The sequence below is a fragment of the Hemicordylus capensis genome, chromosome 1 (genome assembly GCF_027244095.1).
Source record: "Hemicordylus capensis ecotype Gifberg chromosome 1, rHemCap1.1.pri, whole genome shotgun sequence".
NCBI lineage: Eukaryota > Metazoa > Chordata > Lepidosauria > Squamata > Cordylidae > Hemicordylus > Hemicordylus capensis.
In genome coordinates, this window is record NC_069657.1 from 357,101,838 (window position 1) to 357,127,493 (window position 25,656).

At 40.6% G+C, this 25,656-nt stretch overlaps 1 protein-coding gene across 15 annotated transcripts in view; it reads left to right on the plus strand.

Moving 5' to 3' along the window:
* The window catches only part of UTRN (utrophin), a 567,675-nt gene that overhangs the window by 416,887 nt on the left and 125,132 nt on the right, over positions 1-25,656 (plus strand). For all 15 annotated transcript variants that reach the window (XM_053290644.1, XM_053290686.1, XM_053290679.1 and 12 more), the window contains 3 exons: positions 17,089-17,357; positions 19,074-19,220; positions 24,873-24,951. In XM_053290644.1, coding sequence (XP_053146619.1) covers positions 17,089-17,357; positions 19,074-19,220; positions 24,873-24,951 — 495 coding nt within the window. The remainder of the gene's footprint in view (positions 1-17,088; positions 17,358-19,073; positions 19,221-24,872; positions 24,952-25,656) is intronic.

Consider the following 25,656-nt stretch of genomic DNA (forward strand, 5'->3'; position numbering starts at 1 on the left):
AACTTTTTCCCAGGCTAGTTGTGGCCACACTCTGTTTACTGGATCTTGCCCCAACTGTTTTGAATAGCCACATGGGTGCTGTGCTACATTAGGTAGCGTTGATGAGATATTGCAAGTATAATATAACTTTCGTCTCAAAATTGTTTGGACAATGACATTTTAGGAAGATAATCTGTAGCATTCATACAGATATTTGAGTATACTGAGGTGGTGAATGGTGTTGTGGTAAATATCTGGGTTTTAGAAGCTAATTAACACTTGGCTTCTTTCTATTTAAAATTATTTATCAAAAATTAAATCATACAAACTATGATCATGAAGCTTCAAACTGTACACCGATCTTAGATTGCATGTAAGTGTATACTCCCCATTCTTATCCTGGGAACTAGATGACCTTCCTTTTTTCTTGTATGAAAGGGGTCTGAAAATTCAAGTTGTTTTTGAAGCAAAAATTTAAAAATATCCTATCCCTCTAAGGGAAAGACCATGCTGAGACCAGGAAGGAAGCAGCAGGAGCAAAAATGTTATTTTGATCCCTTACTCTCTGCAGATGCCATACATGGTGAACTAAAGGACTTCTTTTTGTTCAGCTCTCACTGGCTTGGTGGGTACTAAGCTATGCTATAAAGTTTGAGGTGTGGCAAGGATATGTGGAAAGGTCTTTTTGTGAGGGTGATAGTACTGTCCAAAGCATTTTGTTCACTTCCAGTTTGTCTGAAATTTGTGTGTTATATCTGTATGTTTCAACACTAAATTGGTTTATTGTACCACAAAATAATATATATGCATAATTCTAGCTTCAGTTTCCATCGAGTGTGCATGTGTTTCAATAAATTCTCGGATATATTTCTCATTAGGACTATAATTTTTCAAGTTTTGTCCTGACTTCAATAGGTTTTCCAGAAACAACTGTATAAATGAAACTAAAAATAAAATAAAATTGTGCGAAGTCATATCATGTAATTATTCATAGCTTAATTGTAGAGTGCAGATAGGATTTCATTCTCTTTAGTTACTGGCCATCTAATCCTTTGGGGGTTTTTGCTTCTGCTCATCTGAACATTATTATATAGGTCTTTGGGCTATAATGTAACTCTGTCTGGCAGTGAGGTTTGATTGATTGATTAATTGCTATCAAGTCAGTGTCGACTCTTAATGACCACATAGATAGATTCTCTCCAGGATGATGTGTCTTCAGCTTGGTCTTTAAGGTCTCCCAGTGGTGCATTCATTGCTGTCATAATCGAGTCCATCCACCTTGCTGCTGGTCGTCCTCTTCTTCTCTTTCCTTCAACTTTTCCCAGCATTATGGAATTTTCAAGGGTGCTGGGTCTTTGCATAATGTGTCCAAAGTATGCATTGAAAGCTTTAACCAGTAAGGTTTACACTGAAGCTAATGGAATACCTCCCATCTTAAATATTCATTATGGTTTCTACAGTAGAGGAAATCATAATAATATACAGAAACATTGTTAAGATTGTGATTCCAGGAATACCAAACAAGACTACCTGTCTTTCAAAATATAAATTGTATCAAGTTCTAACTAAAACCTCTTACTTTCTATTCCAAAGGGCATTTGCTCTCTCTTCCGTCTATGCTGTCTTCTCTTTCTTTGTCTGCACCCAATCCATGAGTTCTCTTTTCTCTCTCTTTGACATGGTAGTACCCTGTGGTGATAGTTATCCCTCTTATCCTCCTCCTTTACTTCATAAGGGTTTTCAATACCACAGTGGTGGTAGAGCATTTGCTTTGCATTCAGAAGGTCCCAGGTTCAATCCCTGGAATCTCCAGGTAAGGCTAAGAAAAATTCCTGCCTGAAAACCTGAAGAAGGCACTGCAGTCAGTGTAGACAATACTGAGGTAGGACCAATGGTCTGTCTTGGTATATGGCAGCTTCCTATGTTCTTATGACTTCAGATCTCTTATGTGGCTGGGAGTTTCCTCTCTTGCTTCCTTCAGCCTCTTTCATTGCTCTGTTTTTCTTCAGCCTCTTTCATTGCTCTGTTTGTGTGTGACTGTCACACTCCCAGTAATAAACATACTGAGGGAGTCTCTGATAAAAGAGGATCTCTGGCGAAAGTGGACCATGCAGTGTAGCCAGTAGTGGATCTCAGCTCGCAGGAAAAACTGATGTCAACTCTACCATGCAACTCTGAATCAGGGAGAAGGGACCAGCAAGATGTAGTGATATAGCCATTCTTCCATCCCTAGTCCCATTTTGAGAACCTGGATATTTTTAGAACAAAGCTAGTCAATATTGGTGATATCTCCCCGGTAATAATAAGCAATTATGTGGTAGCAAAGGTTATTTTGATGAATATGTTGTTCTAAATTAAGCATTCACCATCTGTTCTGCCCTTTAATTACAAATGCAAAAAATGCCATAAATCATTGTTGAATCATAAAAGAAACATTTGTTACAACTGATTTACATGTGTGCACTTTATTTATGTTAGGCAACATCTGGCATAGCTGCATATATTGCAGGTCTAAAGAATGGAGGTGGCAGGCAGCCGCCAAGAGGCAGGTTTTGCTGTTACACATGCTGTCTCCTAAAGCTGCTTTAGAAATTCTAAACACAAGGTTTATTGGGGCAATGAAAAAGATACACAAGTTTAAGACACCTGATAATTAGCTTAATAGCACCCCATTAAGCTGGATATAAGTTTTCATAGGCATGTGATTTGCACCCAATAGGCAACACTTAAATATTTGCTATACTAAGTTTAAAAAAGGGGAGAGTGGGTCAGGACACTACATATATGCTGTTTCTTTTCATGTACATATGATATAACATAACATAACATAAGAAAGGCAGCATGAAAATAACTTAATTATGACTGAGCAAAAGTTGCTCCCTCTCCCACCACAATAACCAGTTAAGGTGGTTAATGAGCTATCCTACTTGTTAAGATACTCTAGGGATGCCATCCTGCATATCCCACCAACATCAGACATGTGATGGTTGGGAATATAAGAAACAACCATTTCTATAGCTGTACCTAGGCTGTAGAATCTGATTTCTTCCCTAACAATCTTCCAGGAGATCTGAGTGCTTTTTTTGAAACTGGAAAAGTAGGATATATGTGAATAAAATGCATTTACTTTGGAGGACATTTTTCAAAGTAAAAAAGTGGCCCAAAGTATTGCACACCCTTAAACAAATAGTTAACAGCGTTGAATCTTGCTATTATAGTGGGGCAGCTAGTGAATGGTATTGTGCACTTTGGCCTAAAAAGCATGTGATTTGGCAGAAATGTTGTCAGGTATGTGTGGTTTTTGAAAATATAGATGGGTACTTCCAAAATCCAATTTGGTTGCTAAAAATCCAAAATTCAATATGGCATTGCAATATTACATGTTGAAGCTCACCAGAATCGTTCAAACCATTGGTAGACCTGGCCTCCATGAATTTGTCTAAGCCCCTTTTAAAGCCATCCACACAAATCTCAAGCCATAAAGGCTTGAGATTTGGCAGACATGTTGTCAGATATGTGTGATTTTAGAAACTAAAGGTGGGAACCCCAAACATACAATATGACAGCTAGGAATGCAGTATGGCATTGCAATAATAAATGTTTAAGCTCACCAGAATCAATCCAGTTATAGATAAAGGCCTGAGATTTGGTAGACATGTTGTCAGATATGTATGCTTTTAGAAAGTAATGCTTGGCACCCCAAAAATGAAGCATGCTGCCTGAAAATAAATATATTAACATATATTATATGTTATATGCTATATTAACATGGCCATATTAAGAAAATACACATTTTCCTTCTGTTTTGCACATTTGAATGCACTAGGACAACTATATTCCAAGTACTTCAATCAGCCCTCGTAACAGGTTTTTAAATTCTTTTTTCTAACTTCTTGGTTTGTACTCTGTCTATGCTCTGGAACTATTTTCCTCAAAAAGTACACTTCAAATTTAGAATTAGATGACTCAGATTTGACTTCATCTCTGCCAGGAGCACAGATAGGAAAACCTCTCCGTTACAACTGTCCTGGACATTGTCTTTCTAAAATGATTTCTGATGTGCATAGAATGGAGATTGCATTCATAAATTTCTGGACTGTGTGGAGTTGGAGTTAGCAGAAAGTAATTTTGGGGGCAAGTTATGTTATTACTCCTGCCTCGTTCACTCACCTTTGGTATCAAAGAGCTAAGCAGCAGCGGAAGTCACCCTGAACAGTGTGGGCAAGCTCAACAAACATTATTTGGTAGAGTGTGCAAACTCACTAATGTGATTCTGGAAATGGGGCAGTCCTTCACAGAAGAATCAACAGACCTACTTGTTCTCCATTCCTAAGATATTGCAGATAAGAGTTTTGCTGACATAATTTTTACACACTACAACAAGGATAGAGAGCAGTTAAAGTGATTCATGGTGGGACTAAACAGTGAAGGTGAAACTCTCTTGAATTACCTAACAAGCTGGGTTTCTTAAGGAAGCAGGTTGTTTTACTACAATAAAGGAGGATCACAAGCTTTCTCACAACTCCGTTATCTCTTGTCAGAACAGACAATTGAATTTGCAAGAATTTTTTAAGTATGAAAATTAGTTCTCTCTGGCCTCATTCAGTGACAATGGGAAAATTCATACCTGTGAGAAGTCTCAACTGATTGAAATTCTTGAAGCTGATAGATATAACAGTGCTGCAGAAGGAACCACCAGCAGATAATATCATAGTAGATGGGTCAGCACTGGTAAATAGCCTGCTACCTCAGATAATAGGAATAACCTTTGATAATTATGCAAAGGATGTATTTCTCTGTAAAGCTGACATATTCTATGAAGTACAAGAAATGTGATATTGTATCGGATGTGTACTTGCAGGACAGTCTGAAATTGGAGACCACATGTGCCCAAGGAAAAGGTCTGAGGAGAAGGGTAGCAGGAAGCAACACAGAACCAAATGATTGGAAAAGCTTTTTAAGAGATTCTAACAGCAAGAGTGAACTTTTCCACTTCTTAGCAGATAAGGTAGCAGCACTTTGTGCAGAAGGAACAATTATTGTAACTAAAGGAGAAAATGTCATAAGCAACCAAGATATCTGCATATTTGTGCATCCCCAAAATGCAGTAACATTGGCTGCAAGGAACGTTTAATCAAAGCTTTCCATCACTTAAGGATCTTGGCCTTGAAACCATGTGGGTTTCTTTTGAGAAAGGCACAAAGCTCCGATGAATTCCTGTCCATGAAGTCACTGACACATTAGGGTCTGAAAAAATTAGGGGACTACCATTCCACACATTCACTGGGTATGACACCATAGCACCCTTTTGTTACAAAGGCAAGAAGTCTGCATGGAGAGTGTTTGATGATGTGTCAAGTGTTTTTACAAAACTGAGTCAGTGCCCGGTAGTGATCAAATACCAGATCTCTAGATCTTGGAGAGGTTTGTGGTAATCCTGTATGACAGAGGTAGTACAACCATGCAAATGAATGGTGCAAGATGGGAACTTTTCGCAAGGAAACAGAAAACCTATTTTGATATTCTGTCAACCCTGGATACACTCATACTACACTCAAAGTAGGCTGCATCCCAGGCCAGAATAGTATGGGGCCAAACAACTACATGCCAACCAAACATAGTATGGATGGAAAAAAGAGGGCGGAACATGGAAAATCCTTTGACAACACTTCCACCTATTGTGGAATGCTATGAGGTACTTGGGTAATGTCCCTGCAGAACTGACTGCAAAGGAAAATGTGCATGTTTCAAAAATGGTCTCAACTGCTTGAGGTGTACTGGTGCATACTTTGGTGCAAAATGATTCTGAGTGGATTCTTTGGTCATCCTCATTCATCATTCATTTTGCACCAAAGAATCTATTCAGAACACCTCAAAAATTTAAAATAAGAGCAGAACCCAGTACTCCATAGGCTTGTGGTTTGTGGGGAACTACTTGCGGTGTAGTACCCCATGTGCACTACACCGCAACCCGCTTTGGGCCATTCTGGTGCCACCATGCCAAGTTATGGGGGGAAATAACATGCACACTTCAAAAATTTGAAAAGAATCAACCCTTTGGCCAATTTCTTTGGAATTTGGGTGGTAGCCACTGCCTATTGGGCACTACCACCCAACCCACTGTGGCACTCCTAGGAGGCCCCCACAGGCAGAAATGGGCACTCATATCCCCTTTATTCCCTATGAGTGGTGCAGTGTACATCATCATCAACAACAAAAAATATTTATATACCATTTTTCAAAAAAGGTTTCCAAAGATCATACCCCACATCCACTGTGTCCCCCTCCAACAGAAATGCAATTGATCTACACAACAGTACAAAACAATGAAATGTACTGCCCCCCGCCCCCGCAAACACAGGATAACAGCAGCAGCAGCCAGCAAGCAAGCGTGATAGCACAGACTACTAGGACCAACATCAAATGCCCTCCCTCACCCAAGCATTTCATCAAAAAGAACATAACACCACCACTGCACATATGCAAAGCTGAGACCTGTGTGTGCTACTTTGGCACCTGGCTTTAGGCAGGTTGTTCAGATCCCTGGATGAAAAAACAGGGCTGGCAGTGGCACAGCAAGGTTATTCGCTCCCCCTCCCATCCACACAAGTATAAGAGAGTGATGCAACAACAACAGCACACATTTCAAAAAAGATTCTGCAATGGAACGGCGCCTGTGGCAACAACAGAACCTATTGTAATGCAAACAATCTAGTTTAAATAAAATGATGATGCTTCTTGAACACAAGTCATAATATGACCCAATCTTCATTTCAAAGATGTCAAACACAGAGAACCTGTGCCCATCCATGAGCTTACAAAAATACAGGTCATCCTTGGCCACAGCTCTGTGTGTGTGTGTGTGTGTGTGTGTGTACGCGCACGCGCACAGCCCTCTCATGGGGAAAAACAGCAAAGCACAGTTGTATACAAACATTAAAGAAACAAGTGCAAAGCCATATTACAAATTCATCAAAGAAATCAAATCATCATATATCATATTCATAATTCATATCAACATTAATTAATCAATGGGATCAATTCATATCAGCATGCAAGTACTTCCCAGCAAAAAAACCAAACCAAAAGAAACAAACCTGCCTGCCTGCCCCACCACACCACAGCCTCTGATGGATGGGTGCCTCTGCTGGGTCATGGTGGCACCAGTCCACCACCCATTTAAAAACCCTTCCATCTGCCTCCCCCCTTGTCCTTTCCACCTAGCCAATGCTGGCCCAGTTACGCCTGGCAACACAAGATTTAAATGGAAACAAGCCAGTCTGGAACCAAGGGGAATTCACCAGCCAGTCATTCACACTTGTAAGTCACCAATCTGAAGCTTGGGGGAGGGGGGGGGATTTTCAATTTTTTATTTTGCAAGGAAACAAAATGGAGAGCAAGAGAGATCACCACAAAATGGCGGTCTGAATCTCCGAATTTTTTCGGGTCTGAATCTGGGTGATTTGTTTTGGACCCGTATCCGGGCAATTGAGCACAAGGGCAATTTTTTCTGCCTACAAATTTATTTATTTATTTATTTATTCATCACATTTATATACCGCCCAAACGTTTTTCTCTGGGCGGTTAACATAAAACAATTAAAACACACACATATTTATTTATTTATTAAAACATTTTTATACCGCCCAAAACTTACGTCTCTGGGCGGTTTGCAACAGAATAAAAACAAAGTAAAACATTTGTTAAGACAAAAATGGGAGGGAGGGACACACACACACATTACAACAATTTAAAAATTTTAAAATACTATTTTAAAACAGCATTAAAACCATTAAAACAACATTAATTAAAAGCCAGGGTGAAGAGATGTGTTATTAAAGACTTTTTAAAAGCTGTCAGAGATGGGGAGGCTCTTATTTCACTAGGGAGCGCATTCCAAAGCCTCGGGGCAGCAGCGGAGAAAGCCCGTCCCTGAGTGGCCACAAGACGAGCCGTGGCAGCTGCAGACGGACCTCTCCAGCAGATCTCAGTGGGCGGTGGGGTTCATGCAGAAGAAGGCATTCTCTTAAATACCCAGGGCCCAAACTGTTTAGGGCTCTATAGGTTATAACCAGCCCTTGTATTTTGCCTGGAAACATATCAGCAGCCAGTGCAGCTCCTTCAATACAGGAGTTATATGGTCTCTCCGAGATGACCCAGAGACTAGCCTGGCTGCTGCATTCTGGACCAGCTGTAGTTTCTGGACTATGTACAAGGGCAGCCCCACATAGAGCACATTACAGTAATCCAGTCTGGAGGTTACCAGCAGATGTACCACTGTTTTGAGTAATTCACCTCAAGAAACAGACACTGCTGGCGTATAGCCGAAGCTGATAGAAGGCACTTCTGACCACCGCCTCTACCTGGGACACCAGGGAGAGGCCCGGATCCAGAAGCACCCCTAGACTGCATACCTGTTCCTTCTGGGGAAGTGTGACCCCATCCAGAACATGGAGATCATCTCTTGAGTTCCGACCCCGCACAATGAGTACCTCCATCTTAGCCAGATTCAGTCTCAGTTTCTATAAAAAGTTAAAACAATTCAACAATTTAAAATCAATCACAAAATTAAAACCAACAAATTTTAAAAGGCTTAGAAAGCTTGGTTAAAAAGATGGGTGTTAAGATGTTTTTTAAAAATTGCCAGAGATGGGGAGGATCATCTCTTAGTGAGGAGTGCATTCCACAATCTCGGGGCAGCAACCGAGAAGGCCTGGTTGCTGCCCGGGCCTTTCAGTTGCTTGAAACAGCTAGATTCAGGTACAAATTGTTTTGTACTCAAATCGATTCACACACCCCTAATGGAAGCATAAGCATTGTTAATGATGGTTAAGATATATTAGCTTAATTTCTTCAGAAACTTGTTCTTTTGCAAATTCTGCTGCCCCTTTCCATCAAATGAAATGTATTCCATACCATTTGAATTATATTTTTTCAATTCTATATAACAGTTTGGACAATTCTAAAGATTTTCAACATTTATTATTATGACACCATATTTATTTTATTTTTAGCTACAATGTTTAGCCACCACATCAGATTTTTGAGTGCTTGAAATTACTTTATAAAACCATAAGCATCTCACAATATTTCTGCTAAATCTCAGATCTGTATCACTATGAATCCAATTATTTTTAACATTTAATAATGTGAGACCATATTTGTTTAGCTACCATATTGCATTTTTGGCCACCACATTGGATTTTTTGTGGCATGCAAACCATTACTTTCTAAAAGAACACATATCTGATGTGTCTGCCAAATCTCAGGCCTCTATCCCTATTTGAATGAATCTGGTGACCTTAAACATGTAATATTGCAACACCATAGTTAATTTTGGGTTTTTAGCCACTATATTGGATTTTGGGAGTGCCCACCTATATTTTCTAAAACCACACATATCTGACAACATTTCTGACAAATCACATGCTTTGTAGCCCAAAGTGCATGCTTCAGGTTATTTTTTACCATTTATCCACTCCACTATTAATACTTTGCACCAGGGACATATCTAGGGTGAGGCAGGCAGGGCAAGTGCCCAGGGCGCCACTTGAAGGGGGGCGCAATTTCTTAAAATTGATTTTTTTTTAAAAAAAAGGCCACCATAAACAAAATGGCCACTGGGAATGCTCAAATAGCCTCTGTGAGGCCCTAGGGCATGCTACGCCTCACAGAGGCCATTTGAGCATGCACAGCGGCCATTTTGTTTTCAGCAGCCATTTAAAAAAATATTTTTTAAAATGACCACTGCACATGCTCAAATGGTGCCTGTGAGGCCCTAGAGGCCAGTGGGAGGAGGGAGAAACTTTGCAGACCCCCCCACAGCCTTTTGGAAGTCCCCCGAAGGGGCTACAGGTAATTTTTTTAAAAAAATTAATATAAGTCACTGTACACATATTCAGATTGGCACTATGAACAGAGAATCAGGGCTTGTGAATACTGAGCTGAAGTTTATGAGCTAAGATTGTATCCATTTGCTCTTACTCTGCTTCTTGTGATAAGTGAGTTAAATGTGATGTCTTAATAATATGGCTATTAATGGTGAGTTTGTCTTTGAATCAGTGTGAAATCCTTAGTATTAAGGCCCACTGGGAGTTTCTTGCTCTTTCTCTCATTTTAACTGTCTTTCTGAAATACTAGAATATATTCCAAGCAGTGACACCGTTTACTCTGCATATCGTTTAATTATTTTCAGAGTATCTGGGAAAAGTCAAATTCTCCATTTATTTTTAAAACGTATGTATTCATGATGCTACAATGCATAGCAGAGAATTAGACAGGCACTTCTATTTAGTTTTTCCAAGTACACCTCCGCATAATATTTGGGTATTTCATGAGCCCCAGCATACCGAAATTTGTAGTTTTCCAGCATTTTCTTGGTCTGGCTACATCCACTGCTAAATAGTTTTTGAAATATTAAAAGATTAACAAGCTTGCCTTGTATTTTTCAGCTGACATTAAGGTAAAGTTATCTGAAAGATGGGTGTCAGATGTTTGGACAGGGGGCGCAATTTCAGTGCTTGCCCTGGGCCCTATTTTCCCTAGATACGCCTCTGCTTTGCACTATTTGTTACTGAAAGAGTCAACAGAATATCTTTTCTATTTGATATTGCTATATCAAACTGTAGAATACTTTGGTGTTTAAGCAGGATTCTGGAAGACTTTCAAATGGTAACTGTAGCATTAAAAAGTGGTGTTACTTGCAGAGGCAAACAATAAAAGATAGTTAAAAGGTACTGAGATTAAAATTCCACAATTTTATGGGAGGGTATGATTATAAAGTCATGTGAACCAATACAGCCTAAGCAAAGATGACACCAGTTAACCCTAGCAAAACCTCCACTTACTATAGATCCTGGTTATCCAAGGAGATTGGCATGGACAGGTTAACTGCCATCACCTTGTTAAGTATGGCCTTCAAATTGCAATCCTACATATTGGTTGTCTGATCTCTCTCTTGCTTACCAGTAGCACTAAAAATACTTTTCCTAAAATAGATTTGAGAAAACTCCAGAGTAATTCATCTTGGCCAGAGGATTAATAAACCTTTTGCAACTGCATTCACCTTGTGTTAAATGACATTGTTGAAACTAGAACAGTTGGACAGATGGGCGCTCTACACCCCACCCCTCATATTTTGACAGGATGTTTTCATTCTGTGGCAAATAGATAGATTGAACAGGGAGCTTTTCATACTTTTTGAGCAGCTGCTGAAGTGGAGATAATGTAATAAGTCCCATTAAAAACACACACACACACACACACACACACACACACACACACACACACACACACACACTTCATGCCACATAGATAGCAAAATGGCAACCAGCAGTGTACATTGTTTTTTATGCATACTACACAGAAGTTGTGTAACCATGCCAGCTTGTTTTATGAAAGAAAGATGGAAAATATTGCCAAATAAACCTGTAACTACTTATGAATTTCATAGTTGGTTAGCACTCTTACTCTGGGCAACTTACTTTTCCAGTATTAATAGGTTACTCATTAAATGTGTTGGAACATCAGTATTCCAAGCACATTTATGTGTAAGGTATATTCATAACATAAGTGGATAGATTGCAGGCATCTTTATAGCTCGTAAAAATACATGTTTCTAGCTTCAGTTCTGTAGTAAATGTCTTTTTAAAATCCAATTTACAAGAACCCCAGGACTCATTTCTAAAATGAAAATGAAGACACTCAAAACATGAATGCAGCCTATATTTTTCTTCCTAAAAGTAGTCACCATTATGTAGCAACAGTGAATTAAAACTCTTCTTCAAATGATTTTTAAAATAATCTAAAGTAATGTTTCTCTTAATTATTGTACTACTCTAGTGCTGTGCTACTACTTGTGAAAGAACCTTCATAGGCATGCACTGCGGTTTGTTTGCTAAGCACTTAACAGAATAAAATCACTTGCATTCACTTTGACTTGCTGCCACTATTACAGCAGTCATCCTGTCCAGTACACCATCTAGTCCTGTTATCGTTGATTGATTTCAGTTATCGTGGCCTGAGGACATGGGCTAAGTACATGAACGTGCAGCCTACCACATGCTTGCTGGACTATTTCTTTCTTGGCTAATTACATCTAGCAGGGAATGGATTTACCAGCCTGGAGTTGGCCAATTCTTCTTTATGAAAAGGAGTGGTCATGGCAGCTCTTAAGGAGGTGGTTGTGAAACCACTTCTGAATATGCCCTCCTTGAAACTGGAGGGATAGCAGTAACCATTAGTCCCTTCCAGGCAAGGTGAGTACCTTGGGCAAGGTGAGTAACAGATGATTGCTGCACATAGGAAGCTGCCATATACTGAGTCAGACCATAGGTCTGTCTAGCTCAGTATTATCTACACCCACTGGCAGCAGCTTCTCCAAAGTTGCAGGCAGGAATCCCTCTCAGCCCTATCTTGGAGAAGCCAGGGATGGAACTTGGAACCTAGATGCTCTTCCCAGAGAGGATCCATCCCCTGAGGGGAATATCTTACAGTGCTCACATATCAAGTCTCCCATTCATATGCAACCAGGGCAGATCCTGCTTAGCTAAGAGGACAAGTCATGCTTGCTACCACACAGTGAGCTCTCCTCTCCTGTGAAACTCCAGACTTTCTAGGAAAATGATTTCTTAGCTAGATCTATTTGAAATTGGCTTCAGGCTTGACACAGAAGCTGCCTTGGTCACCATGCCAGGAAAAGGATGGGAATTCACGTGCACTTCTCACACTCCATGTCTGGATAAAACAAACCAGTCAATAACACCTGTCTGACTGTGTAAACAAGAAATAATAATAATAATTCCAAAAGACCTTGAAGAGCACCTCAGCACCATAGGGGTCACAGAAATCACCATCAGCCAGTTACAAAAAGCAGCTTTAGTGGGAACAGCCTATATTCTGCGACGATATCTATAACAATTAACAATAAAATTCTGGCATCCCAGATCCTTGGGAAGGACTCGATGTCTGGATAAAACAAACCAGTCAATAACACCTGTCTGACTGTGTAAACAAGATAATAATAAACTGCAAAAAATACAAGCTACCTGTAGCCAAAAATTGGTGGGACCATAAAATTGAAAAAGTTGAAGAAAATGAAGATGTAAAAATATTATGGGACTTCCGACTACAAACAGACAAACATCTGCCACACAATACACCAGATATAACTGTAGTTGAGAAGAAAGAAAAACAAGTCAAAATAATCGACATAGCAATACCAGGGGATAGCAGAATAGAAGAAAAAGAAATAGAAAAAAAATCACCAAATACAAAGATCTACAAATTGAAATTGAAAGGCTGTGGCAGAAAAAGACCAAAATAATCCCAGTGGTAATTGGCCCCCTAGGTGCAACTCCAAAATGACTTGAAGAGCACCTCAACACCACAGGGGCCACAGAAATCACCATCAGCCAATTACAAAAAGCAACTTTACTGGGAACAGCCTATATTCTGCGACGATATCTATAATAACAGCATAACATTGATAATAAAATTCTGGCATCCCAGGTCCTTGGGAAGGACTCGATGTCTGGATAAAACAAACCAGTCAATAACACCTGTCTGACTGTGTTAACAAGAAATGCTAAAAAAAAACCTTTATTTGTTATCTACCTCATAACCAATTGGGCAGCTCACAACATTAAGCATCCAATAAAAATACATAAAACACATAAAATCACAACACATGAATGAATGAATGAATCAAATTTAAAAAGCCAGAGTAAACTGAATTATCTTCACTTGGCATCTAAAAGAACAAAGTGATAATGAACCTCACTGAGGAGACTGTTCCATAAACAGGGTGGGACCACCGAAAAGGCCCTCTCCCTAGTAGCCACCGACCTCACGTCGTCTGGCAGGGGCACTCGGAGCAGGCCTCCGAAGAAGATTTTAAAGTCAGTGTCAGGACATATGGGGCAAGGAGCTCTCTTAGGTAATCCAGTATCATCAGCCATTTTATCCTTCTGGATAGACTGTCCAAAATTGGGGGCACCATGGTTTGGTGGTTCTGTTCTTACCACATAGGCAAATTATGGAAGAGGATTTTGAGATATTACTACTTGGCCCCATGACATTTATGGTGCTGTGTCTCAGATGATTTTCAACATCTTTGTGAAAATATTCAGTGAGATCTCCTGGGGATTTATGCTGATAAATCTATATGGTTCTATATGGTAGATATGATAACGTTCCTTATTCTGAATGCTACTGTCCATGTGATGAACAGGCCATAGAGAATGTGGGACATGTTTTATTATATTGTAACTTTTCTAGGGACTTGCGAGAGATGCTAATTTTACCTTTTGATTAAGAACATATACCAGGCAGAGAAGATGAAATATATATCTCATTTCTTTTGTCAGATCATCAAGCCAGTGGCAAAGCTTTGTCTAATATCAATGAATATATGACAACACCTAATGATTAATGTAGTGGAATAATTTACTATGTCGTATATCCATAAAAACTATATTGCTATTATAACAGGTGTCACATTATGTTCCTTTCTTCATGTTTCTGTACTGTTCAAAGACTGTAATAAAGTTTATCCATCTATGCTGATAATACCCAACTCTGTTCATATCTGATTCAGTTAAGACAGTGGAAGTGATAAAGCAGTGACTATCAATAATGGACTTGATGAGAGCTAATACACTGCAGCTCAGTCCAGACAGAAATAGAGATACCATTGGTAGGTGGTTCTCTGTCCAGGGAAGTGGTGTTTGACCAATTCTAGGTTGGCTTGCAATAGTCCTAAAGGATCAGTTTGCAGTTTTTGAGGGCTCATGGATCAAGCATTGTCACTGGAGGCCTCACTGTTCTCTGTGATATAGATTATCTTCCATCACTGGTTGGACTGGTGCACCAACTGTGGCCATGAGGAGGGTGGGGGCAGAGAGAGCAAGAGAGAGAGCCTGCCCATAGTTATCTATAATCTGCTAACCACCAGATTAGACTAATGTGATGTACTTTAAAGGGACAGCCGTTGAAGACTGTAGTTAGGCTAAAATTCAGTCTGTCTAGACATTGTTTGCACCCCCAGCCCCAATGAAGACAGGACATGTTTAGCTGGAATAAAATAGGGCCACTTTACAAACCAGAGTGTGAGTAATCCTACCATGTGCAACCACCTCCTAGGGAGGGCCATCCCACACCAATGCAAAGGGCTGAGTACTGATTCAGTCATGCACCAGGTCCTGATCTCCTCTCACCGTGAGGCATTCCCTTGCTGGGGGGGGGGCGGGCAATCCGGCCCACCCCCAACTCAAGCCGCCAAAACTCTGAGTTGATAAACTGCATCATTCCCCAAGCAGGGGCCATTCCCAATCCTCTGGGCTGCAAAAACCCTGAAGGGCTGTTCCTTGGCCCCACACACCCCAAATGGCCCTCCAGCTGAACACCGTTAATCAATCTACCTACCCAACATCTGCACTCTCCTGCCAAGTGACCGGTTATCTTCAGTGCCTACCTATGACCCAAACGCAAAGGACTCAGTAAGAAGTAGGTTAAAAAAAGGCCGCACCTAGTGCCAATCTGGTGCAACCCAAAAAATTCCTACTTGGCCCTCGCAGGCGACCAGCTATCCCTCACTGAATACAGGGCGGGTGGGAGGGTGCCGAGCTGCAGAGCAACTGCCCAGAATGAAGGCTGCCGGGACCCAATTGGTCAACCTCCGCTCCCCATTGGTTGACCCCTGTCACATGGAGAGGGAGGCAAGATGGCGCCTGTGCCTGTCTCATGTGACGGGGCACAACCCTGCCCCTGCCTCACCGCGCTGGTGTGGCAGTGGGCATTGGCATTACTGTATTTAAGCAGCTTCACTGGCTCCAAGGCTGTTTTTAAGCACAGTTCAAAGTGCTAATGCTCACCTTCAAAAGACATCACAGCTTGGGATCTGCGTGCCTGAAGGATCACCTGCTCATGCATTGTCATTTTTGGATGCCAGCTGTGGAATCCTACCTTTGGAATGCTGATGCCAGGGAGACTTACCTGTACCCATTCTGTCCCTTTTATTCTTTCTGCCTTTAAGATTTATGAATTTGATTTTATGCTGTTTCTGCTTGTGGTCTGATTATTGAATGTGTTTATTGCTCTTTTGTGTGTGTGCGCAGCACTCTTCATGTTTCTGTACTGGTCAAAGAGTATAATAAAGTTTATCTATCACCCTAGAAATGTATTTATTTTTACATCTATTAGGGGTGTGCACAAACTTAGCTTTGTGGTTTGGTTTGAATTCAGACCGAATTCGAACTGAACTGCTGGTCCATAAACTGGCTCGGTCAAACCAACCGGTCTGGTCTGCTCGACTGAACTGGTTCAAGGGTTCAAGTGGCTATGCTTGTAAAGGGGAATGCTCAGATATGATGAACAAGTACTGCAAAAAGCAAAAACGTTTTGCACGTACAACAAAATCAACATTCAGTCTTGTTGCAAATGCTTGTTGCAAATGCTCAGACATGCAAATCACGTCTGATCAGGATCTTTGGTAGAGAACTTGAACTTATCACATAGCTTGCAAACGTTCCTGCACAAGATTTTCTGTTATTTGAAGAACTTGCAGCTAGCCAACTGCACTTAGTGCCACAGCACTTGTTTTTAATGTCTGAAGTTTCTCTAAGAGAGCTTGCAATCTTCTTTGGAACAACCAAAGTACTTTGGAAACTCTTAACTGTCTTACGGGTGGGAGGGGGGTTCATTGAGGAAAAGTTATTATACACCAAAGAATCCAAGCACTTGAAAAATAGTGAACACACATTTTGCTCCATTGCTCCACTTCTACATGGGCTAGAGCTTAGCTTTTTAAAAAAATGAAAGCTAGGAATCTGGGGAAATTAATAGGAGGAATCCGAATCTTGAATCAATTCAAATAGAATCTGGACCTAAATCTAGCCAACGGACCACCTGGTTGATTTGTTGTCTCCAAATCACCCAAATCAGCTAGATTTGGGTACAAATTGATTTATACCCGAATTGATTTGCACATCCCTAATATATGGTGTATTTTTTAAAATGGGATGCAAATTGTAAAGAATCTTTGCCATTCCGTATGAATTCTGTTATTTCAAAAGCGCAATACTACTGATATTTCAATGCTTTCCATTACAGAGTTGACTCCTGAAGAAAAAGCTCAGAAGATTGCCAAAGCTATGCGTAAGCAGTCTGTGGAAGTGAAGGAGAAGTGGGAAAGCCTGAATACCTGTGCCAACAGCTGGCAGAAGCAAGTGGACAAAGCGCTAGAGAAACTGAAGGACCTGCAGTGTTCTATGGATGACCTAGATGCTGACTTGAGAGAGGCGGAAAACGTGCGAAATGGGTGGAAACCTGTTGGCGATGTACTGATTGATTCATTGCAGGATCACATTGATAAAGCAACAGTAAGCATACATTTTCTGTTGAATGAAATGCATGTTGAATTAATGCCTATGTGAAATTTAAATCCTATCTATGTTAAATGTTTGCTGTACTCAAAGCTTTGTGCCTGCCCCCTGCCATCCCCACGTTCAAGATAAATGATCCAAGTTAGTAAAATATGTACGAATTAACTTAGTTCTTGTCCAGAATTCATCTGTGTTTTATAGAACTTTATTTTATTGTCATAGCAGTATGGTAGAAGGAGGAAACATAACAGAGCAGATGTTAAAAGGGTATCCTAATTAGGAGTAGCCATGCAGGACACAGAGGATCTGTTTCCTGAGCATGGTACTTCCTTCCAAAGTAGCCCTTCTAAGTCTGACCTTGCAGATGTTTAGAAAGAGGGTAAAAGCATTGTTGTTTAGACCGGCCTCTAGGGATTTGTCATGTTGTGGGTTTTTGTTTTTGTTTTTATGGCTTGAGTCTTTGTATTGTTACTTTCTTTGGGTTCTATATGGAAGGAAAAACAATATTTGTGTGCTGATTTTTCAATACCAGAGAGCCCTTCTGGTTATCTAGTCACAACTCTGTTCCTGTTAATGGCTTTCTCTTGCTTCTAAACATGTTATTCTGTATCCAACTGCTGCACATCTAGGAATTCTAGACAATGAAAAAACTTAAGGCAGAGTATCTGGGGAAAAGATTGTTCAGAAGTAAGTGGTCATTTTAGCAGTGGACTGGATAAACTTAGAGGCTTATTTCCCCAAAATAATAAATCAAACTGTTCAAGGTATTGTAACCATACAGCAGATACCCTCATCTTATTTTACTCTTGGTCTCAAATAAAGATTAAACCTGATTTATATCCCTGCAGAACTTGTTCAGACATTATCTGTATGTTCACTACTGTTTGTTTAAGAGCTATGTCCACTTTTGCCTTTTTCTCATTTTAATATAAGTCTAAAAGAGAGCTTTTGCACCTCTGTCTTCTTACGTTTCAGAAGTCACTTGTCATATCTCAATAACATTTATATAAGAGAAGCTAAAATAAGCATATTCGCTTTTCAGTATGTGATGAACAGGAGCACATGTTGAGATATTGACTGCCTGTTGGCAACCCTCAGCACAAAATGAATGTTGAAATTTATTGAGCAGGAAGTCTTGGGGGAGATAGCAGATGAGAAGTCAGGAAATGCTGCTGTTTACAAGGATTGTACCCTAAGGTTGCCTTGCTCTGGAGGAACAACTCCTTTGGGTACAACCGTCAAGTACTTTTGATTGATGAACAGCCTTCTTCCTCATTTTCATTATTTACTGAAACAATGTGCAGTTACTAAGACAGGTTACGAAGGTTCCTGAATCAGTCATGAGATGCTGTGAGTTTTGACACTTATTATTTACACTTGTTAGCCCAAGAACCCTTAAGTGTAAAGTACCTTGATCTAATTTTCTTCAAAACCTGTTTGTGCTCTCTGGTTGTGTCTGTGGTAAGTTGCATTTTGTATTATGTGGCTGTGTTTTTTAACATTCAACAATATATTCACTTAGGGTTAAAAATTACTAGAAAATTACCACATTTCTGGTATTCACTGCAACACAGAGACCATCAAGGTGAGGTCAGTGGTGGGAACTTTCCCAAGGAGTGAATGAATGAAGGTACTTGCATATGCTATGTGCAGACTATGACTCTACTCTTTTAAGATACTTTGTCAAGAATAGGTGTATGCTTACTGTCCTAGGCTTTTAGAGAAGAAATTGCACCAATCAACTTGAAAGTTAAAGCAGTCAATGATTTATCCAGTCAACTCTCTCCACTTGACCTTCATCCATCCTTAAAGGTATCGCGACAGCTAGATGACCTCAATATGCGCTGGAAACTTTTACAGGTATCCTGTTCTTTTCTTCAGTGGATTTGAAGCTGGAGAATGTTCTTTTATAGTAGTTCTTCAGTTTACAACACATACTATTACCATTACTCCTTGAATACGTTAGAAGCAAATTGCAGTGAATGAATCTCACTTCCTATCCCTCGTGTTGAATATCCTCTTCCTTTTTCTGCTATCTTAAGCAGTTGAGGACAGAATTAATCTCCAAAAGCACATGTACATGTTTTAAATCTGTATAATAGCATTGTTTGTATCAGTTTGTAAACCCCAGAATACATCATGGCTGTTAACATATTTAGTAAGTCAGCATCTCTATTTTCTGAGGTATTGTCACAATGTTACTTGAAATGCCCAGTAACTCCATACAGTCTTAAATGCATGAGTTTTAAATGCCCTTTCTGGCATGGCATGTGTTGACTACCGTGGGATAGAAATAAGAGGGTTGTATAAAGACCAGGGAATTTGTATTCAATCAATCAGAAGGAAATGTAAACCCTGGCTTCTGACTGAGGCAGAAGCCTTTTCAGTGGAATTGGAAACTTCTGTATTGCACGCCCAGCCCCCAATAATGACAGGACACGAATAAATTGGAAGAACCAGGGCCACTTTATTGATTGAATTTACAAATAACCTGCAACGAGGAACATACTAAATAGAGTGTAGGTACCCTGCATGTGGGTCAGCCTCATATGGAGGACTGCCCAGAACAGGTTGAAGGACTGGGTGTTGATTCAGCCCAGCTCCAGGTCCAGACATCACCACAACCATGAGGTTTATCCCCGCTGAGGGGAGGCCAGCCTGGCCCACCCAACTCAGGCGACAAAACACTGAGTGGTAGGCACAGCCAGCCTCTGAGTAGTGGCAGATCCCAGCCCAACAGCCGCAAAACATACAAGGACTGTTCCTCGGCTTCCTACTTGCCTTAATCAGTCCTCCAGTAAAACACCAATATGAGAACCTACCCCAACCTGCACTCTTCTGCCACAAAAGTGGGGCAAACGTCAGTTTAGCCCTGCTTACACCCATCCAAAACTTCAGGAATGCCACATTGCAGGTCCCAGAATAACCCTTTGTTCCCCTGAGCAGATAAACAAACACAGTGCCTGACAAGAAAATACCCACGCGGGCCAAAATGTTGATAATGAAACTACAGTACATGGCCACACAACCTCCACAGCCCGACCAATCTGTTGCTCAACCTTCCACTGGGCCTGCTGTAAACATTCAAGTTCCTGCCAAGATCCCAGCCCTAAAACATACGGAGATCCGAGTTTGACAATATACCCATTGAGAAGGGGCATGTTGTTTCACAGTGCCCCCACCAATCCACTCCAGTGCCATCAGGAGGACTGAATGCACATGCCGGATTGGCGTGCTTGATGAGCGGCCCAGAAACGTATCCCTAGATGAGCACGAAAAGAAGACTAAGGCTGAAATCCTGCAAAACAAAATAAAAATTAGAATACCCGTTAAAACAATCATTCCACTGAATAACGCCCCATTGGGTGAATATACTGAAAACCTGCTGTTGAATGCCAAGGCCGGAGCACCCAGATCAGAAGACACAACATTGCAGAAGATGCCATTGATTGGAATTAAGTGAGTGCCAGATTCAGCAGGATGAAAACCTGTTGACCATAAAGGGCCACCCTAAGATCTGGAACAGGGCCCAATTCCACAGGATTAAATCTTTTTCAAAGCCAGGGGGAGGATGTCTAGCTCCCAATGAATCCCTACGACGAGCCTGCCAATGCTTACTCTTTGAGCAAACTCTAAAAGAATGAGAACCTCTGCAAACAAAACGTGTGTTGACAGTGGGGATGGGAGCATACTCCATGAACCCCTAATTCCCAACATAACTGATGAAAAGAACCACCCGGGATCTGAGCAGGACCCCTAGGAGAAGTGACCATAGATTTTGCCACCAAGTGGCCACTGTCCAAATACTTCCCAGAAATTGGGAGGTTAGGAGTCATGATCTGCAACCAAAGCATTGGTTGGGGACAATCCCAGGGAGGGGAGGGGAGGGGTCTAAGGCCAAACAACGCCGAAAAGATTCATCATAATGAGCCCAAGTAGGCCTGCTAGACTCAGAGAACACGTGATAGATTATGTCCAAATATTTCACCATGGAAGCCACCCGAGCTGGTTGCTTTTGCAAAACTATCACCATATACACCATATACCCTACTAACCAATTTGACCAATTACGGTCCACAGATTTAAATTTAAAATTTTCCTTATCCCTAGAGTCAATGTTTACCCTCGCAGGCTCAGTTTCCTGATACAACAAGGAAAAAATGTCCATATATTCATTTTTCCAATTTTTTTCCTTAGTGGAAAGTAAGAGATGATCCCCTAAAGGTAGAGACACATCACCATGGGGATAAAACTCAATTATTTCATAAGTAGCACCCTCTCCAACTTCAGTACCCTGCAACCCCAATCTAAGTTCCAATGGTTTATCAATACCCATCCACTTATGTTCCCATGGTGTTAGTTTAGATGTAACTTTTTAAACTGTCTCCACACTACTGCTAACAGGCACAGATGTAGGGCCCATCCAGGCAGCTGGGGAGAAACCAGGGCCAGAAGGCCAAACCGGCATAAACCCCCAAACCCGAGATAAATGACCAGCCCAGGGAGGATAAGCCCCACTTAGGTCATACTCGCCGAACATATGAACATCAAGAGTGTTAGGGCGATAGGACCCCACCGGAGGGGTGGTTTCAATAACTGCAACATCCTCACTGGAACACTGCTCCAAGGCATCAAACCTGGCCTTAATGATCTCTAAAAGTCGCAGCTGCTTATCAGCCTGATCAGCAGTTCTAGAGACCCTTGGAGCCCATGAACTCGAAGTCTCCCCACCAGAAATCTTCTTACTAGGCTCCAAGGTGTCTAAACGAGACAGTTCAGTTCACTTTATTGCGCTTTGATCAAATACACAATCCAGATCAAATAAATCTACCCTCAGGGTAGATAACAATATAAACACATACATGCATATACATATAAAAAATCAGTTACATAGAAGACTGAGATAACAAATATATAGGATAAAACAAAATTTAAAAGAAAAAGGAAGGATGATTAAAACTGACCGTTTCTGACACACCATGAGCGAATTTTAATTGCAGCCGTACAGAATTTGGCTACTGAGTACAAGACATAAGTGTGTTCATCAGAAAGAAAGAAATTTATATAAAATTCATCCGAATTGTCAGCGTATCTAAGAATGAGAGGAGCAATATATTTGGAACGCAGCTCGTGATAGAAAGAACAATACAGAAGCCTGACCAACCGTCTCAATATTCCCACTTCCACAAGGGCACAGTTTCTCCAAATAAGTAACTCTCCTATACCTACCCTCTAATACTGCAGAGGGCAGCACATCCAGCTGAGCCAATGTCAGTAAACAAGACAGAATACAAGCCATGACTACTTGCCCCTCATCCTCAGAAGAGGAGGAAGCTGGAGGCTGAGCAGGCCGCCGAACCGGAAGTTTAGAAGCAGGCGCCTTCACTTTGCCTTTAGATTTACCCAGGCCTTTATTAAGAGCCATATCCTCAATCACCCACTTATTATTCAATAATACAAGTATTAATTGATTGCCTCGTAATTACCAATTATTATGAAGGAAGTGCAAATTCCACTCAAAATGCAAAATATCAAATAATGAACTATCACTTTGAGAGAGGTTCTATATAATACCTCTCATTCACCTTTTTCTTTGTTTTCTTGCTTTTTAAAAAATTTATTTATTTTATTTCAGTCGAAAGTATTAAATTTTTATTATACTAATATACCCATATATAGACGTATACATGCAGTCTATCAATTCTACAACCCCACCAGAATGTAGCCAATAGCAATTAAAATAATTCAGTATATTCACCTCTATCACTTTAAAACAACAACAAACCAATGACCTAATGAATGGATAATCAATACTCAATCATGATGATATAATTATAATATAAAGTAAGGTATCAATTAATTAGTAACAAATAAATTAAGAAATGAAATTAATGTAAAAGTTAAGTAACACCCAGTTAATTACAACTAAACAGTTTTGAAGGGAAAATTCCCACTCAAAGAAGGAATTAATGAAGGGAAGCATAAGAAGAACTATGCTGAGAAGCTTCAAGATCAGCCAGACCTTTTATGATTATTTAATAATGGGAGATTTACCCTGTCAATAGCACCTCAACCATCCCAAGAGGACAGTTCTAGCGCACTTTTAAAATGGAAAAGAAAAGTAGAATTAAGCAACACAGAATACAACCACCACCTCTAAAGATGTTTAGAACTAAAGAGTTTTTAAAGGGGGAGGAGGAGCACAGTTTAACTGAGCAAAATTGAAAGCAGAGGAGAAACAAAAGTAGAGATGAAAAGAGGCACCGCCAAACCATATGGGTGAATCGTTCAAGAAAGCAGCAGCAGCCCCATCACAGCTACCGGCAAGAAAGCTGAGTCGCTGCTGCAACTTGGGCTAAAGACGCTCAGCCCCAGCGATAGCTGAAGCTCATCCAGCTCCCAGCCCTGCCGCACATGCTGCCAAGGTGCAGCCCAAACTGTTCAAACAGCTCACAAACCATCCCACCACCACCATCGTGATGCTGGAGCTCCCACTCCTGGTGAATCTGGGTTTGGGGGATCATTTTCAGGGGTCAGGGTGGTTTTTCTGGGGGGTTTTAAACCTTATTTTTTCTGTCTTTTCCTACCACAATTCCCCTAACCCCGTTTGCTATGTCTCTTCAACTGCAAATTCACCGCCTGCAAGGATTTCCAGGAATAGAACCCTCGCGGTTGGCATGGGACATCTGTATTTGAATCTGGGATTCAGTGGTTCTAGACCAATAGTTGAACCACTACATCATGCTGGGTCTTAAAAGTTTTCAGTGTTACTTGGTTTTGTAGATTTCTGTTTATTTCCTTTTCTGAATCAAGACCATATTTCTGTCCCAGAAAGACACAACTGAGACGTATGAAATGTTTGTAAGTGGGGTGGCGGGGAGATGTTCCTTTATCTTTGACATACAAAGCCTGCAGAGTTTAGATGTAATCTGCTGAGAAACAGTGTGTCCTGTAGGTGAAATTATAAACATTTTCTGAGATGTCTCTCAATGTTTCCTGCAATATAACTTTGTGTTCGGAGCGTTCTTTACGCCTTATAGGGATTTGAATAGCAGTCAGGCTCCCACTGCATGTGCAAGTACAGTTTAATTAGTAAACCAGGAGGATGTCTGCCCATCCTGTCAACGAGCAAAACAGCATGCTCCAAAGTGGTTCCTTGTAAAGACAGCTGCAAGATCAATAGGCTCAAAATGCGGCCTGCTGACTGTAGGCATTTGAACAAGGGAAAGGAGTCAATGGAGCAGATATCTCAATGGACAGTGTTAGTCACTGTGAAAACCGTATTCATTATTGATTTGCATTGCTTACAGAAAAAATCATTACTAGCTTGTAGTTAAACATTAAGAGCAAGAGAACATGTGTAAATGGACAGACTAAATGCACCTGCAGTACACCTGATACTATTTGCTAAAATTGATTTTAAGCCATTGTTTGTAAAGCTGACTGTTAGAATGGCTGCTTTGCATAATCAGTTGAAACCTTATTCATGTTTTTGTCTGTATACACTTACAGGTATCTGTGGAGGATCACCTTAAACTCCTACAGGAAACACACTGGGATTGTGGGCCTGCATCTCAAAATTTTCTTTCCAGTAAGTGCTAGTAATACATAATGTTTGGCCTCGTTCTGAGGGGTGGGGTAGCATGCTGAATGTGATCTGACAACAAATGCTGTAAAGACAGTAATTGGCAGATTGAAACATTACTTTCCATTTGGGTTTTCCATTTGAATGTGGCCACCCAAGATCGCTTCTCATACCTGGTTCCAAAAGGAAGTATCTGACCAGGCTCAAACTCTGATAGGTAAAGTGTAAGTTTGCCTACAAAAACTAGACACTTAAAAAGAAGAAGAAGAAAAACCTACGAAGTACTTTCCTAAGGAGTTTATATCCACAGTAGCTGGAATCCTGTGAAGCACTCTGGTCAAATGCCAAATATTTCTAGGATTGCAGCCAATACCTACATTTCTAATAACTGTATTTAGAAAAACAGAGAACAAATAGGATGTGCTATTTGATTGACAATGAAACAAAGGCATCAGAGAAGGACTATTTAAAATTATATTTAAATAAAGTTATCGTTTGTCTGGATGTCTGTTACTTTAGGACTGAGAAGAGGAAGTACTGTTTCACACAGCACATAATTAATCTGTGTAGTTCTTTGCCATGGGATGTGGTGATGGCCACCATCTTGGATGGCTTTAAAAGAGGCTGAGACAGATTCATGGTGGACATGTCTATCCATGGCTACTATTCTGGTGGCTGTGGGCCATCTCCATCCTGCAGCCTCAGAGGCAC